This window comes from Numenius arquata, chromosome 3, assembly GCF_964106895.1.
Source record: "Numenius arquata chromosome 3, bNumArq3.hap1.1, whole genome shotgun sequence".
NCBI classification, from domain to species: Eukaryota; Metazoa; Chordata; class Aves; order Charadriiformes; family Scolopacidae; genus Numenius; species Numenius arquata.
The window spans coordinates 20,926,087-20,943,631 of record NC_133578.1 but is presented as its reverse complement, the minus strand read 5'-3'; the positions used below and the strand labels follow the sequence as shown (position 1 = coordinate 20,943,631).

Genomic DNA, 17,545 nt, shown 5'->3' with positions numbered 1-17,545 from the left:
AAATACCTGGTGGTGATTTCATTATTTTTATTTTGGGTAGTTATGTAACACTAATGCCTACAGGCTACAGACAAAAGTTATAGTAATCACTACAGATAAATTATAGTCTAAGGAAAATGACACAATAGATGAATGATAAATGTTGGAAGGAATGGAAAAAAACCAAAACAAATCCTACATGTTAGTCAATTAGGACCTGTAACATAGCTGAAATTAGTAGATTACAGTTTAAATAAGAGGCAGGTTCTGAGCAGGTGCTAAATGCTAGAGGCTGTTTTCAGCTTTGAGGAGGTCTCTCCTTTCCTTGAAAATACCTACCTTTGTGGAACCAGCATTCATGGATTCCTTGGCTTAGGACGCATGTATAGTTTTGACTGGATATCTCTTCAGATATCTCAATTAACTCTGCATTACATTGCATTTACCACTTTGAATTACAGCAGTGACACTTAGGGGCTTTTTTTTTTTTTTTTTTTGAGTTCCATTTCTTATTCAAATATTTTTAAAGCAGTAAAAAATAGTGTAAAGATGCCAGGAAAAACAAAGTAAGTGTCAGTTATGAAAGATCACAGAATCACAGAATTGTCAGAGTTGGAAGGGACCTCTAGAGATCATCTAGTCCAACTCCCCTGCTAAAGCAGGATTGCCCAGAGCACATTACTCAGGACTGCATCCAGGTGGGTCTTGAAGATCTCCAGAGAAGGGGACTCCACAACCTCCCTGGGCAGCCTGTTCCAGTGCTCTGTCACCCTCACCAGAAAGAAGTTTTTCCTCATATTTGAATGGAACTTCCTATGTTCCAGCTTGTGCCCGTATAGATAATAGTCTATAACTTTAAAAAAATACTTCAAAGCATTTCAGCAGATAAGAGAATAGGCTTTTCTTTGTGAAATTAGCCTCTGTGTACAAATGCTATGAGAAATTTCAGTAAAAATACTTTATTTTAGATCATCTTCGTAACAAACTAATATTTATCCATCCTTTTATTTTTAGGATAAATTGAATACAACATTACCCAATTTGGAATTTGATCAGAGCATAGTAACTTAAACATGATCTTCACTTCCAGAAAAATAATACCTGAATTTTGCAAAAAAACTTCCCAAATACTAAGCAAGGGAGTTAAGATAACTCGTTTCTTTACACTCTTCCTGCATACACTCCTTCTGTGTTCCTTTCCTTCTCAGGACAGTGGTAGCTTGAGTTGAGGTAATTCTCTGATGACATCAGCACAGAACAGCTATGCTTTTTACTTCTAAAGCTGCAGAAAATAATCTCTAGCTGATGCTGAAGTGGTGCCATTAGCCCTTTGTTTCTATTTCTCCTACTATGGGAGCCCCAGCTTTTTGATTTGGACAAATATCTTTACTGGCCTAATGTGAGACAGCTAGTCTTATTAACACTAGTGATTTAGAGTAGAGGTTTTTAATCCAGATTTTAGCATCTGAGAGGCTATTGCTGTGCTTGGCACAGAGAAAGATACTATTCCCAAATTACAGTCTTTCAAATAAAAGGTCAGCATAAGAAAATTATGATATTCGGTCATTTTACAGATTCTATTTTCTATCCTCCCGCTTATTCCAACTCTAATCAAATACATTTTTGTGTGCCAGTGTTTCAGTTTTGATGGAATTAAAATCTCAGTAGTCAACTTTTTCAAGGTTTTAGCAGGAAAATAATTCTGATGCCAGTGTTGTAAAAGCAAAATCCAACCCATAAGAAGAAACACCGTAAGGGTTGTTATTTCTCCACCTTGAAAACTTTGAAGGGTATATGGGCATTGTTTCATCCAGAATGCATATAACCTGTTAGATAACTTGATTATTTTAATAAATAATTATAGTATCCACCTGGTTCTTACACTGATACTTTCACTTTTGCCATTTGCCTGAATTAAGGTATCACAAAAATAGATACTTCAGGCGACTTCTTCTGACTTTATCAGACACACAAAAATTAATTTGACATCATTAGCACAGATACTTCACTTACTTTCTGAGTCATCTTCTGTGTAAATGGTGAGAAGATAATTACATTCAAAAATAAAATTTAACAAGTTATCCATAGACATAATATAATTAACTGAAATATGCACAAAATTAAGAACATATGGATAGTGTTTATTGTTCAATCTCAGTATTTAAAGGAAGGGACTGAAGGAAAACTGTATGAGGGTTTATGGAATGCAATGCTGAGATACAAGTAAAGGGATTTACTTAGCAAAAGCATGTCTTCAATAAATTGGTGCTTATTTTTTCTAATGGAATCTATTGAATTATAGGCCATTATACATATGGTATCTAGGCCCAAATTATATTTCAAATACTTGAATTTCTTTTTGCTAAGCAGTTTCAGGTACTGAGGGGCCTGGACCACTCAGATCTTACATGTATTTTTGAGAGTATTCCTTTAAAGATAGTTTTTTAATGAAAGCTATTCTGAAATGATTAGATAGACAGAATTCTTTGCTTTCCTGAATTCTGCCCAGTATCATTCATATTCTGGCAGTTTATTTACGGCATAACAAGCAATTTTAAATCCAATGAAGGAAGAAGAAGGAAGCTATTGCTAAAAACGAAGTGGTTCACAATTCAAGGGTTGCCTAGAGCTTGTTCAGGGCTCAGTGCAGGGAACAGAATTACTTTTGTTTCGTTGTTCTATTAAACTGCTGCCTGTATAGCGTTGGTAATCAAACACATATTTGCGTATTGTTCTATTAGGCTCTGTAAGCTGAATGAAAACACTTGGGATACATTTAGTATAGGAAAAAAACTTCTTGTGTAATAGCAGCAGCCAGGAAAGATTTAACCGCGCTAGACAGCAGTGGAGGCAGGACTCAAGTGAAGTTTCCAACTTGTCAAGAAAGCTTTTTTAAAGCATGTCTGAGAAATACAGTGAAACCCCAAGTCTGCTAACATTACTTTTACCAGTCATTCATCGGCCCCTTTGTGGTCTTCTAGCAATATAAATACATATATTTCTAGTGAGGACAATGTGTTTTGTTATAGCATTCCTAGCTGTAACTGTTAACGGATAAAAAAGAGCCTAACCAAATGCACTGAACTACAAAGAGAAGACGTAGTCCTGATGACTCTAGGAGAGTGCGCCTTTTAAGACTAGTTTCATAGAAGTGACACCTAGGTCAACAACTTGAATCACAGACTTGTAAAATGTGTAATAAAGGAATCGATTATTCAGAAAGACCAAAGGGAAACATCTAACACCTTCTGAGTTTATTAATCCTGGATGAGCAAAAGCAATAATCAAATGAGTGTGGACTGTATCCAGAAAATGTGTGTTTTTAATTGTCAAATAATGGACAATTTTGACGTTAGGATCCTTACAGATGGGAGTTACATTAATAAAAAACAAGTATTGGCAAAGGCTTCCGTCTTGTACAAACTAAAAATTAGTAGCAGAAGTTTCAGTATAGCAATATGTGATAAGGTTGCCTGCTGGAGATGCTGGCTGACTTAACAATTTATTTTTCAATTTATACTGCATCAGTACCTCCATCCCCTCCAGGGGCTCTGTGATTCTACATGTTACATTAACTTATCATTCTCCAGGCTCTTACTTGAGAAAAGATTTCTCCACGTCTACATTGCAGTATATTTTATTGATGAATTTATGGTCAGGTACCTCTGTTCTGCTCTTTTGTTACTTAGATGCTCAATGCTATAATCTACCAACTAAATTATTTCAATGATCTCAGTGCTGAGTGTACACACTGATGCTGTGCTGTGAATCCATTCCAGAGATAAAGACTTGAGGTGGCACAGGAACAGGTTTACCCACCATGTAATTGGATTGGTAATTCAGATTTAGGAATATGCAGTCTCATTTCTTTCCTCCAGTTTTCTATTGTAGATTGTTCAAGCACTTTTTAACATCCCCCTCTACCGTCATACAGATTTTGATTTTTGGGGGCGTCATTTGAAAAGGCATCCATTATTTCATAAAATCATTACTGTGGCACTTCGTCTGTGTGTGTGTGATTTCTACAAACTACTCCAGACAGGCAAGAAATTTTAGGAGATTATTGAAGGACACAAATGAATACAATATTTTGTCTCAAATCTAGATGTGGCAACTCCAGAATACAGGTGTTGCATATTCGTGATGTAACGTAAGGAAAGCTACATGGCTTCATGTACTGAAAACACAATCAGAACTCATTTCAGGCACTGAAACTCACTCTTAAAAATTGGTTTTCATAATTAAAAATATTATTATTACTACACTATGCCACAACCTTCTGCAAAGTTGCTTTTAACTTTTATTCAGCTTTGAAATATGCTGCTTCTATTTCAAGCCTGGAAAGTGTTTTGGAGCAAGTGTTGGGGGGTTTTCTGTTGGTGAAATCTATTTTTCCTAAATTATCTAATTTTCTTTTATAGGTCATTCTTATGCAAGAGGCTAAAAGTAATTAAATTTGCAGGATGAAAACATGGCACAGGCACTGCTGGTACCACCAGGACCTGAAAGCTTCCGCTATTTTACTAGAGATTCTCTCGCAGCTATTGAAAAACGTTCTGCAGAAGAAAAAGCTAAAAAGCCCAAGCAAGAACATACAGATGATGATGATGAAAATGGTCCAAAACCGAACAGTGACTTGGAGGCAGGAAAGACACTGCCATTTATTTACGGTGACATACCTCCAGGAATGGTATCTGAACCTTTGGAAGACTTGGACCCATATTATATCAATAAAAAAGTGAGTGAATAATCTTTTGCACAAAATAGAATATAATTTTCTACACTAGAAAAATTTAATCACAAAATATGATGGTTAGAACCATCACGTCACTAAGTATACCGAAATATCCTTTCATCTAACAGAACTGATTTATGCTTTTCTGTACTGTGACTCCTTCAACTTCAGTTGAGTTCTTATTTACCACACTGTAAGGAAGATATAGCTTCCTTGAACTTGCCTGAACTTGAGAACATGACTGAATTTTCCTTATTTCAATGTAGTGATAGGACTGGATATGACAAACAAGGTTTTCCAAGCATGATTTTGCAGTTGAGATGGTTGTAGATAACCAGGTAGCATCCATCCAAGTCAGTGAAATAAAGGACTATAACCATATTCTTTGCTGCTGTTACAGCTATATAACATATGTAAACATCTGTCTATATGTGTATATATAAAATATTTATCTATCTATCTATATATATATATATTTAGCATATGAAGACTCTGTGTCAGTCTTGGCTCATATAAAACTACCACAATGAAAACTGTTGCTTGAGGTGCTTGGGATTGCTACGATAGTTTTGGGCACCTCAATACAAGAGAGATATCGAGGTGCTGGAGCGAGTGCAGAGGAGGGCAACGAAGCTGGTGAAGGGCCTGGAAAACAAATCATATGAAGAGCGGTTGAAGGAGCTGGGACTGTTTAGTATGAGGAAGAGGAGGCTGAGGGGAGACCTCATCACGCTCTACAACTACTTGAAAGGACACTGTAGAGAGGTTGGTGTGGGTCTCTTCGCACAGGTAATTAATGACAGAACAAGAGGGAACGGCTTCAAGCTCCAACAGGGTAGGTTTAGACTGAACATTAGGAAAGAATTTTTCACAGAAAGAGTGGTCGGGCATTGGAATAGGCTGCCCAGGGAGGTGGTTGAGTCACCATCCCTGGATGTGTTTAAGAGCCATTTAGATGTGGTGTTGGGGGATATGATATAGGGGAGAACTTTGTAGTGTAGGGTAGATGGTTGGACTCGATGATCCCAAGGGTCTCTTCCAACCTGGATGATTCTATGATTCTATGATAGTTCTCTGCTGCACAGGTGTCAGGTAGAAGTCTGTGGCAGACACCACAGAAAAGCTAGGTTTTGAGGAAAGAATAGAGAAAAGACAGTTTTGTTGTTCTGAAGACTAATTGAGAGTTTTCATGGAGAAAGAGCAGAGTGAAAGGTTATGTGTTGTGAGAGAAAAGTAATATGCTCGTTACATGTCCAAGTCTATAATACAAATGGACCATTAATAGGATAGTTGTGCTTCACGAAGAATTTAAACTCCTGAAAGAGGTGTACTTCTCCTTATGATTTGCAGAGTCATACAAAGTCCTCATTTTCACATGATCCGCAAGCCAGGGACTTGCAGTTAGAAAGGCTAGTTCAAACAGATCCATTTGAGTAAAAAGTTTGCCCCTTGACCTTTTTAAAAGTCCAGACCTGCAGTAGAGTATATGTTTTTTGGTCTTGTAGCTATTATACATATAATCTGAAAACAGACTACCATTATATGACTTCAGGAAAAGACAAGGAATAAATAAGTATATCTCTGTAGCTGGAATTAGCTGTAGAATGTGTTAAATTCCTCCAGGATCTGCAATAGTCCAGCCTGGGAATAGTTAAAAATTCCTTATGTTCTGCACAGATTAGTAAAAGGGACAGGTGACAGTAAGAGCAGGTTCTGCTCTGTACTCTCTGCTAATTTCTGCATGCTCCTTTAGCAGCATCAAGATATTCTCCCAGTTCCTGATAGACCTTCAAAATGTTGTGCGTAAGGAGAGTGAAGGAAGATGAAGCTGTGGATAATAACTGTAAATTCAAAAATGCAGAAGGTGTTTTCTGGACAAGTGCTTGGATTATCTTTCCTTGTCTCTCTGATATGGAGAAGGAAACGGACGCAGTTGCCCTGATGATGGCTTGAGGCATTGCAGGCTGCCATCCAGCAGTAAAGAAAGTGATTTTGTTTGCTAGGAAAAAATCATGCCAATAGAACTCTCAATCGTTGGCTCAAATTATCAAATAGTGGCTAAATTTGTGGTGCCTTTGGTTTGCAAAGCTGTTTTAAAAATTATGGCTTCAGTAATAGGAACGGAAAATAAAGCAGAATCCATATGTAATTGCATAAGCTAACAGTTGCCAAAGTTAAACAAACAGTGCTGTAGATAATACAAATATTAATATTATTAAGGAAATGTAAAGAAATGGAAGCTCAGAGAGGGAGTGTTGCCAAGGGTTACTTTCCTTAATATGGTTTTGGTTATATCAGCAGTTCCATGAAGATTTTCACTTACAATATAACTGTGTGCACTAAGCCCTTTTCTTGAATAGCTGCAAAACAATTCAGGAATAAAGTTGCATAAATAAGTTCAGGACTAAAATTTTCCAAATAAGTCTTCTACAAATTAAGTATCAGGAAACCTGAGAAGTACTGAAGTGTACTTTCTAACCTCCAATAATCAGAAAAATGAGTCAGATTTTTTGAAACAAAAGTGTAAAAACTCAGGCTACTGATGGACTGGTTGGTCTCAGAGTAATTTGTAAACGGCAGAATCTTTTGTCACAGGTAACATCTGTATATATGTTACATACCAGCCTAATATGCTGAACAGAAAACAAATGGACATCTTAAATGATGACCTAGAATTAATCATCCCTCCTCCAGTTTATAGCAGAAACTACTCTTAATCATCGACTTGTCAATGCAGAGAAAATCATATGTGAATTGGAGCCTGTCTTCAGGCTCAGCTGCAGAGTGACCTTGGGACAGGCAACATCCTTCTACCATTTCTAGCTGGGTGAAGGACTGTAGGGCAGAGAGAAATGCCAATGAGCCCAAGTCCATTCTCCGACATCCTCAGTGCTAGGCTTGGTGTTATTCTGTGAACAGGCACCAGCAATGCTCCTTTACTTGTCGTCTTTTCCCCGATAGAGAGGTGTGCTTTCTCTCCCCGAGACAGCAGACCAGGCCATAAAGGCAGTAAAGGCCACAGAGAGGGCAGCATTTTTCTGATCACAGCCCAGTTTTTACGGAGAATGGAAATCAACATGGAGAACAGTGATACTATATAGCTCTGCTGAGAGCGTAACAAAGACTCTATTATGGTGACACAAAGCAGAGCCATTACCATTGACAAAGAGCAAAAGGAATGAAGAACAGGCATGTCCTGAAGAAATTTCAAGCAGCACCAAAGATGCAAGTAAACCTCACACACAAATATACTTGGAATAAAAATGAAAACACTTAGGCAATGACTGCCAACAGGAACAGAATGAAAGTGAACATGAACCGTAGGTCAAATTTTGAAAGATAATAAAGACCTAAATTTGGGGCTTACATATAGGGAAAATAAGAACATATTGTTAAAAATGAAACCAGCATTTTTTTTGAAGAAAAGGTTTGTTGTTACAAGATGCCAAATTCTGGTATACATTTGTCTCAGACTGTTCAGATGATGTCAGCTGGCAATTTATTAATCCCTTTCATTTTTTCACAGATAAATTTTTAGAAGATACATATAATTTTTATTGGTTATAATTAAAAATCTAAAATAAAAGCAAAATTATTTTTAAATTATGGTTAACAGTTTAGTGACAGGTGTTTGTCCTTGCACCATATATATGTGTATAGAATTCTGTCAAGTATTTGTTCCAAATACAAACTGGCATTTAGAATTGCCCTTTTGCTGTTTTGGTTTTGTTAGTGTTTGCTCACAAGGTAGAATGTATTTGGTTAAATTTGAAACTCCGACTTTAATCAAAGACTTTGTTAGAAATAAAATTGAAAATATTTTAGTGATGAAATGCCACATTACCATAATTGATAAACTGGAATTGGTGATGATAATTCCCACCAATTTTAATAATATCAGAATTCAGTCTACATGCTGGGAAATTTAGCAAATTGGAGAATTGGCTGAGGAAGTTTTAATCCACTGTATCAGTTACTTTCCTACCACAGGTAGACAGTAGAATGGAGCTTGAATGTCCAGTCAGAGAATGGAATCCTTTAGAATGAGATAAAGATATTTATGTAGTCAACACTGTATTTTAATTTTGTATTTCTTTTTTGCAGACTTTCATAGTATTGAATAAAGGAAAGGCAATTTTCCGATTCAGTGCCACATCTGCCTTGTACATTTTAACTCCTTTTAATCCCATCAGAAAAATTGCTATCAAGATTTTGGTACATTCATATCCTTTTTTCTTAATGCTGATTTAAGGGTTGCCATTTAAAACTATTTAATTACTGATATAATACTTTTATACGGATATACAAAATATGTCCATGTGGGTGTACGATCCTAACTAAACATATGCTGATCACATTTAAAAAGCAGCAATGTTACATGTGAATTGCAGTATGATCTTCATTCCTACTGAGAAAATTCTCTACTGAACCACCTAAAGCTGTCTGAGTTTAAATATCAGGCTTTATATACAAAAGGAGACCTGATCCCATATTAAGCCCAGAAGCTAAGGCCAAATTAGTAACAAACCATTGCACTTGAACATATATAAGGTCACACTTTTACCAAGACCGGTAGTACTATTCATGGACTAGACTCACTTAGCAAGGACAAAAGAGCATGAGGAAAGAGCTGCTTTTTCAGGCATATTTCTTCAGCATTGTATTTTCAGTATTGGGTTAGGTGTCCTATAAATATCCAGGTCAGAATAAAGGAGAATATTTCCAAATGTATTTCAATCATGTCCAAAGAACAACTTGGGTGTAAAGAACCAACCCCTGCCTAAAGATCTTTTAGAGTGATACCTCTGGCTTCAATAAGTAATGATGTTTGGGTACTCATTTCATATTTTTGTGAACTTAAGGATGTGTTTAAATTTCATTTAAATCCTAAAGCTTCCACAGTTATAAAAGTAATGCATTGTTTTACAGTAAGTGCACCATAACATGCCAGATGGTATACCATTTAAAATAGATAGTTATGTGCAAAGCTTTATTTTCGGATTTTATTTAGAATGTCACGTTATTTGTAGGTATTTTTATACACTTAATATTTTTAAGGATTTCAGTGTTGTACAGCTGTCGTGCTTTTTTGACTTACGTGCCTTGACTATAATCTACATTATTCAGCATGCTTATCATGTGCACTATTTTGACCAACTGTGTATTTATGACCATGAGTAACCCTCCAGACTGGACAAAGAATGTAGAGTAAGTTAAATATTTTTACTTCTTTATTTTTACGTCTCTGTTTTTGTGTGACTCCAAACAAGAAGCATTTATGGAAAACTGCATGCCAGAACGGGCTTTTCCAGAGTAAAGAAGAAACAGATTCCATGAGTTCATCAATATCTTTCTGGTTTCCTAATTTCCTAATGCCTTGTTTTTTAAAATTATGTCTGAGGAACATCTGAACTTCTACTGTGAAGTACAAACATGAGCTCTTGTCCTTGGGTGTTCTGAGCTGTAAATTGGAAAAGGAGCTCCAGAACTTCAAACGTGCTTGTAAAATTGTTGCATGTCATTTGAGAGGCCAGCCATATATTGCTTGAGTACCTGTGATCTTAGCACAGTGGGACATTTGTTGTGGCTCACTGATGTGAAGACACGAGTGCCAGCCACAGCAAGCACACACAACACCCAAACCACAAGACATTCAGACCACTGAGGAAAGGGCCTTGCCTGTGAAGGAGTAACAAAGAGCTGGCAGAAGTACGGAAACCACAAAGTTTCTCTGTTTCTCTTTCTTGTTCATGGAACATGCATTTTTGTTCTCTAACAAAGTATAGGTACATGTTTTGCTTTTAAATACTATGTTTCTCTTTGAAATAATACTACTAATGAAAAACCAGGTTCTAACTGCTTGTGGTTTCTTTCATTCCCTCCTGTTCTGCAATAGCCATTATTGATTTCTGTTTATTTATTTCACTGCATTAAAAATCTTACTCTGAATGCAATATTTAGAAACTGCACTAGTGTTCACCCGTTCCCAGTATGCTCAACAGTGACTACGGCTTTTTAGGGTTGCTGAGAGTCTGAAAGGAGAGCAGTAGGGTCTGTAGGTAGATTTCCTTTATTCTGGAGGTCCACATAGACCCACATGGGTCTCAGGAAGTTCCTGCGTTACACTGGTTATAACTGACTCCTGTATGTTTTTTAATGAATGGATGTTCCCACTCCAGGTAAATTTGTAATCATGCTCCACATCTTCAAGAATAACAGTCTGGGTATGCTTTCTTATATTTAATGATTATTTATGAAATAAACCTGTATTATAGGCATGAGTATAGTTATTATCCAGAACTGATTTTCACAAAAGTGTCTGATTTTGACATTAAAAAAAAAGTCTCAATTTTTTGGAACATTTAGACATGTACCTGATTTGAGAATGCAAGCAAAGAGGCAGCCCTGTGAGAGCCAGAGAATGTACATATAAATATCAAAGTCTGAAATGTATCAATATACGAGAGTCTGAAATTATTTGCAGGCACAAAACCTGAGATTATATCAACCTTTTATAAAATGAATAGTATATATGTGTTGGGTTCAAATTTCATCTACTGAACAAAAATTACATTCTTAAGTGTTTGGGGCAAGTTAAATTAATGATTTCCTCCTCTCACTTCTAAATAGTTTTTCTTTTCTTTTTTTTTTTGTAAGTTATCTTTGATACAGAATTTCACTGTCTATAAGCACAAGTATGCAAAAATCCATTATTCCTGCTTTGATGCCTTTCAGGTACACTTTCACTGGAATTTATACCTTTGAATCACTTATCAAAATTCTTGCAAGGGGATTCTGTTTAGAAGGTTTTACTTTTCTGCGCGACCCATGGAACTGGCTTGACTTCAGTGTCATTTTAATGGCGTAAGTGGTTCAAGGACTTTTTTAACTTTTAGGGCATGAAATTAGTGGCAAATTATATTATAATAAATATATTGATTTAAAAGTAGTTAATTCTGCAGCCTGTGAAGTTTAGACAATGTATCACACGTTTTAGTACCTAAATCAAAGTAAAATATGGCAGGGGCCAGCACGGAGTCTCAGCCACTAGTGTCATTACTGCTGAGGCACACTAATTTCATGTCCTACGTTTTTCTGCTCACCAGAATGGAAGGCATCCCTTTGATTTCATGTCACCGTCCTATTACAAGCTAACTAGTTTAATTAGCTGTTCAAATACAAATCAGTGAGTTTCAAGTCAATGATATTTAAGCAAAACTGATGAAAATAAAGAAATAGAAAAGTGAGTTGTACTGAAGAGACAGGTAAATTTTGAAGTATCATTGCTAATATTGCCACAGAGGTTTTGAAGACCCACATAATTAGTATAAGCTCTGCCTCAATTCTGAATAACTGTGATTTAATCCTACAGGTATGTAACAGAATTTGTAAACCTAGGCAATGTTTCAGCTCTTCGAACTTTCAGAGTATTGAGAGCTTTGAAAACTATTTCTGTAATCCCAGGTAAGAAGTAGTTGGTGTAAGGTGTTAGGCCCCTCGTATCTCCAACTGTTATTTGTGTGCTGTCATTGTGTTTGTGTGTGAACTCCCCTATTACAGATATGTGACAGAGTTTGTGGACCTGGGCAATGTCTCAGCGTTGAGAACATTCAGAGTTCTCCGAGCTTTGAAAACAATATCAGTCATTCCAGGTGAGAGCTAGGTTAAACACCGAGGCTGACTTTCATTCCATTGAAGTTGAATTCACTTCTTTTGAGCATAAGTCTTGCTGTTCGCTGCTCATGTTGCCAGAAAAAAAAAAAATAAGAAAAAAAAAAGAAAAGAAAAAAAGGCATGGATCATAACCCTGATTATGATTCTTTGCCTTTCCAGCATTAGCTTCTTTTATTTGGCAAAATCAGCCTTTGAGTTTAACACATTCTTGCATGAAACATAAAATATGAGGCCTATGGGTTATTTTGCTTTGTTTTTCTGCTTTTTATAACAAGTTGTCTCTTTTACATCAAAGCTTTAGCACTATGGCTTTCTTAATTTTGAATTTTTTCCTTTATTTTACCACCTAAAATTGACATTAGTCTTAAAGACAAACAAGTAACAACAAAAAGCTACCAAAAAGGAGATAAATATTACTCAGGAAAATTTATCAAATGCAAATGAATTTTTTTCCTCAAAACTTCTTGCAATTATAACTTATACTATCTTCATACCGTTGTGAAGTCATATTTAATATTGATTTTTCATTCTCAAAATGACTTGTCATTCTTTCTCATTCTGTCTTCATATTGTTGTGAAGTCATATTTAATATTAACTGGAAACTGAATTATTGGCACACTATTAAACGCAGAGAAAAATTAAGAAATAAAATCAAATCTATATCAGGAAAGCATGATTGATAAAATTTCCTGCTTGAGAATAACATTATATATTCAGTTTATTGGAATATATGTTCATTGCATATTCATACAAAAGAATCTTTTTCTTTCACTCATCTTCACAATCTCTAAGGCTGCTCATGAAGCTTTACTGTTTGAGAAATAAAAAATAATTTAAGTGTCTGCATGACATCTTAATTTTATGGGAAGGGCAAAGATGCTCTTTGATAAATCTCTGCATCTTTTCTCTTTGCAGGCCTAAAGACTATTGTAGGAGCCCTAATTCAGTCTGTGAAGAAGCTCTCAGATGTTATGATCCTGACCGTGTTTTGTCTGAGTGTATTTGCACTAATAGGGCTGCAGCTGTTCATGGGCAACTTGAGGAATAAATGCCTGCAGTGGCCTCCAGACAATTCTACTTTTGAAATAAACGTTATATCCTACTTTAATAGCACAATGGATGAAAATGGTACACTTGTTAATATGACAGTGAGCACATTTAACTGGAAGGATTACATTGAGGATGAAAGTAAGAATGACTGATATACCTATTTTTAATATATTTGTGGCTATAGTGTGTAACTATTGTGATCAAACAAAAAATATTGAACAGTTTATATCTCTGCCTTATGTAGAACTGCTTACAGTCATTGACTGACCAATATCAAATACATACAATAAACAAGTACATCTAGCAGAAGAGTTCCTAAACAAATTACAAAGTGATCAGCAGCTAGTCACTTTGATTTTATTACAATTTATTTTTAGTTTACTTTGTTGTACTTTCAGGTTCATTTGATTTATTCACATATATTTCTAATGCTTTCTACACAGCTCATTTTTACATTTTGGAAGGACAAAGAGATGCCCTACTTTGTGGTAATAGCTCTGATGCAGGGTAAGACCCTTTCAAAAATCCTCTATGGTGTTCTGTAGAAAAAGCAATAACATGAGACCTATCCATAATATTCGCAACTCTATATTTAGCAGTGTTACAGAACTCAAAGAGTTTTGCTGCTAAACAATGATTTCTTACTTAAGTCATAATATTGTACTCTCTGGCTCAATAAAATACTCATTAACAGCCTTTCTTCCTGCTTGATTGAAAAATTATGTTGGTGTTAATGATAAAATCTGAACTCTTGCAAAGTCTGTTTTGGAGATGTACTGATCGAAGAAAGTGAGATGAAAGCAAAGGTTAAAACTGAGAAAGAGAATACATAAAATATTAAGAAAGCACAGTAGTGACTTCATAGTTCAGGACTGAATCTTTTTTTTCAAGCCTAACTCTTTTTCATTACTGGCAAATTCTGCCATACACACGTGCCCAGTTCTGAGCCTAGAATTGTTAGCTCCAATACCTAACTGGCAACAGTGAAGAAGCTTATTAAAATAAAAATATCTCAGCATTATGTGGGAGATCCCTAACAGTACAATTGGATTTAGCTAATAATACTGTTTAATCTGTCTGTAACCTTAACAACATTTTAGCAATTATTTCTGCCAGGAAATTATTCATTTGGAATAAAGATTCTATTTGCAAAATGTGGCTGAGGAGAATTTAAATATTTAGGTTATTTCAACCAGTGAGCGGATGGAAAGGGTATCTTTCATTTACTCTCTTATTAGTTTGCTTCTTAGGACTTCTTTTTTTCTGAATGAATTAAATTGTAATTCATGGATTTCTTGTGGAAAAATAATGCATATTGTTCCAAAAGATAACAAATATATTCTAGAAGGAAATAAAAGTTATAACTAAGTACCTCCTCTTTGGGTTTCACATAGGCAATGTCCAGAGGGATATATATGTGTGAAAGCTGGTAGAAACCCCAACTATGGTTACACAAGTTTTGACACCTTCAGTTGGGCTTTTTTGTCACTTTTTCGGCTAATGACTCAGGACTTCTGGGAGAACCTGTATCAGCTGGTAAGAAATTTTTATGACATAAAAAGTAAACTGTAGGTGACACACAAAATCATATAAATAGGCTTATTTGTACATGAGCTGAAAGCATAATGCTTTTGCTGTATCAAAGATAAGTCATGGAATAATATATAGATACGCTTTCTACTCCCTAGACACTACGTGCTGCTGGGAAGACATACATGATATTTTTCGTTCTGGTAATTTTTCTGGGCTCTTTCTATCTGATCAACTTGATCTTGGCTGTGGTCGCCATGGCCTATGAAGAACAGAATCAAGCAACCATGGAAGAAGCAGAACAGAAAGAGGCAGAATTTCAACAGATGCTGGAACAACTGAAGAAGCAACAGGAAGAAGCTCAGGTAATGATGGAAATCGTACTTTCTGAACAGAGTTACTCTTAAGGCAAGGATAATAATCTTTTATGAATTAGAACATGTATAAATTGTGCAATGAATTATAAAAAGAAAAAAGTCTTATTTACCACACAAGTTATAAAAGTGGAAATAGCCAATGGAAATTAGGAACTAAGCAATTACAAAAAGGCAAACTAATGGTACAGAAAAGAATGCTACTAAATTCAGCAAAAGACTGTAAAAGTAGAATATTTGTGATAAAAGTGTCCTAGAAATCTGACTTTAAGTGGTCATAGTGCATGATGCTTTTATGTTACAGATCTTATGAACAGCATGAAAAAAGTCTAGTGACGTTACTTCTGCTTTATGGTCTAAGTGAGAATTGCCAGTCTTCCTGTACTTATTAATTCTTCCCCAATATTCAGAAAATAGAGAGAAGGATTGTAATCAGTGTTCTTTTAGGTTTCTATCCAGAAAGATATTTAAGTATATCCCTGATTCAAGCACACTGAAGTCAATCGGAAATTTATATATCCTTAGAACAGACTGGCAATATTTATAACAAAGGTATTATTTCAGAATTCTTTTTAAATAATCTTTGTTTTCTTTGAAAAGAGAAGGAAGTTATTGAAAGTTTTATGAAAAAGGACATTTTAATAGATAATTTTGTATGAGCTTTTCTTATCTGAAAGTAAAATATATTCAGGAATTCAGCTCCAAGAATCAGAAGTCTCTCTAATTTCTGGACTGATTTTCTATTGCTTTTCACCTGGCATATAGTAATTTTCAACAGGACCATATTTATTAAATGCTAGCCAATTAGAATCTTCTATGAAACTATAGTTTTGGTAGTATTTTACGGCTACTTTCACTAAGAATGATTCTATAAATTGCTAATGGAAAGTAAAACACTCCATCTTTTTCTTGAATAGAAAGTTTTATGCATGACCCGTAAAATCTAATTAGCATATCTCTATTTTAGTCATTAAACCTTATCACTTACAAATCACTTAAGAAAAAGCAGAATGCTGCAAAATTAAAATTTTTAAAAAGTTAAATATCAGCAGAGATTATACTTTTTTAAAAAAAATCTGATACTTTCATCCATGAAAGGGACTAAATCACATTATATCAAAAGATATCAGGAGGCTCATCTAGATGTTTGTGTGTTTGAGAATGAGGACAGAGATGAAGCTGATGCAGAATTAGGAAGAAGAGAACTATATGAAACAGAGACTATGGGGAAGGTTGGGTAAAGGCCCTGGAAAGTCATTACTTTTTTAAATGAATGACCACCAAATTCATTATAATAAAAGCAGTATTATAGTCAAGATCCCTTTTGTATGCGAAAGTATTTGCAGAAAGTATGCATTACAAGGTGGATCACTGAGCTGCTGAATTGATCGCTGAGATGGAAATGAGTGTGGGACCCATCTTCTCTCTCTCAACACTGAACCTACTCATCTACAAACCTAAGTCATCCCAGTGGTCTTTGGATTGCTTCACTTGTTTGACCTTTGGTGTTAGTAGTATGAAGTAGATGGGTGGTGACTTAGCATCTGCTGCCTTTGTCTCTGTTAGAGCATTTGCTGGACGACATTCTGAAACTAGTAACACTTCAGAATCCTTTTAATAGCCTAATTTAGCAGAAAAGGTCTGTATCAAGTCAACTTGCATAGCATGGTTTTTTTGTTGTGGTGAAGAAAGCCATTAATTCATACTATGAGCTTTCAAACTCTCTTTTCCTGGTGTAGAGAGGTGTCTCATCATTCCTGAAATACTGGGCATTGAATATAATATGTTTTGCCAGATAATTGCCAGTCATCTTTATAACCCTAGTCTCTTGCCATTTCTCACGCCACCCTTTTTTGTAAGCTCACAGCAGACTATCAGCCTCCCAAACATATTTTCCACTGCAGAACCTCATAGCAATCTCCCAGACAGTTCTTTCTAGGAAGAGTACTGGACACACTTTCAATTCTTCCTTTATTTGATGACTAAATAAACTGGTTTCCCTGATGAACTAAATCAGGTAGGCTGACTGCTGTAGTTGAAGATACTGGTCCTGAGTCTTGGGATGGCTCTTTGCTCCGCTAAGTAGTCTCATCCGTTTCCATCAGAGAAGAAACCTAAATCTTTTCTTCTCTCTGGTCGCAGCAGCAACAGGCAATAAATGTACCTTTGTGTATCTATAACAAAGACCTAGAGTGCTGTTAC

At 35.6% G+C, this 17,545-nt stretch overlaps 1 protein-coding gene across 12 annotated transcripts in view; it reads left to right on the top strand.

Moving 5' to 3' along the window:
- Positions 1-4,450: 4,450 nt before the first annotated feature.
- Positions 4,451-17,545, top strand: part of LOC141462790 (sodium channel protein type 2 subunit alpha-like) — a 59,377-nt gene continuing 46,282 nt past the window's right edge. For 5 of the 12 annotated variants that reach the window (XM_074144816.1, XM_074144813.1, XM_074144807.1 and 2 more), the window contains exons 1-9: positions 4,451-4,717; positions 8,819-8,937; positions 9,833-9,922; positions 11,450-11,578; positions 12,275-12,366; positions 13,305-13,577; positions 13,883-13,946; positions 14,834-14,975; positions 15,128-15,334. In XM_074144816.1, coding sequence (XP_074000917.1) covers positions 4,451-4,717; positions 8,819-8,937; positions 9,833-9,922; positions 11,450-11,578; positions 12,275-12,366; positions 13,305-13,577; positions 13,883-13,946; positions 14,834-14,975; positions 15,128-15,334 — 1,383 coding nt within the window. Of the gene's footprint in view, positions 4,718-8,818; positions 8,938-9,832; positions 9,923-11,449; positions 11,579-12,086; positions 12,179-12,274; positions 12,367-13,304; positions 13,578-13,882; positions 13,947-14,833; positions 14,976-15,127; positions 15,335-17,545 lie in introns of all 12 variants that reach the window. The other 7 variants (XM_074144814.1, XM_074144810.1, XM_074144815.1 and 4 more) reach the window with 4 other exon arrangements.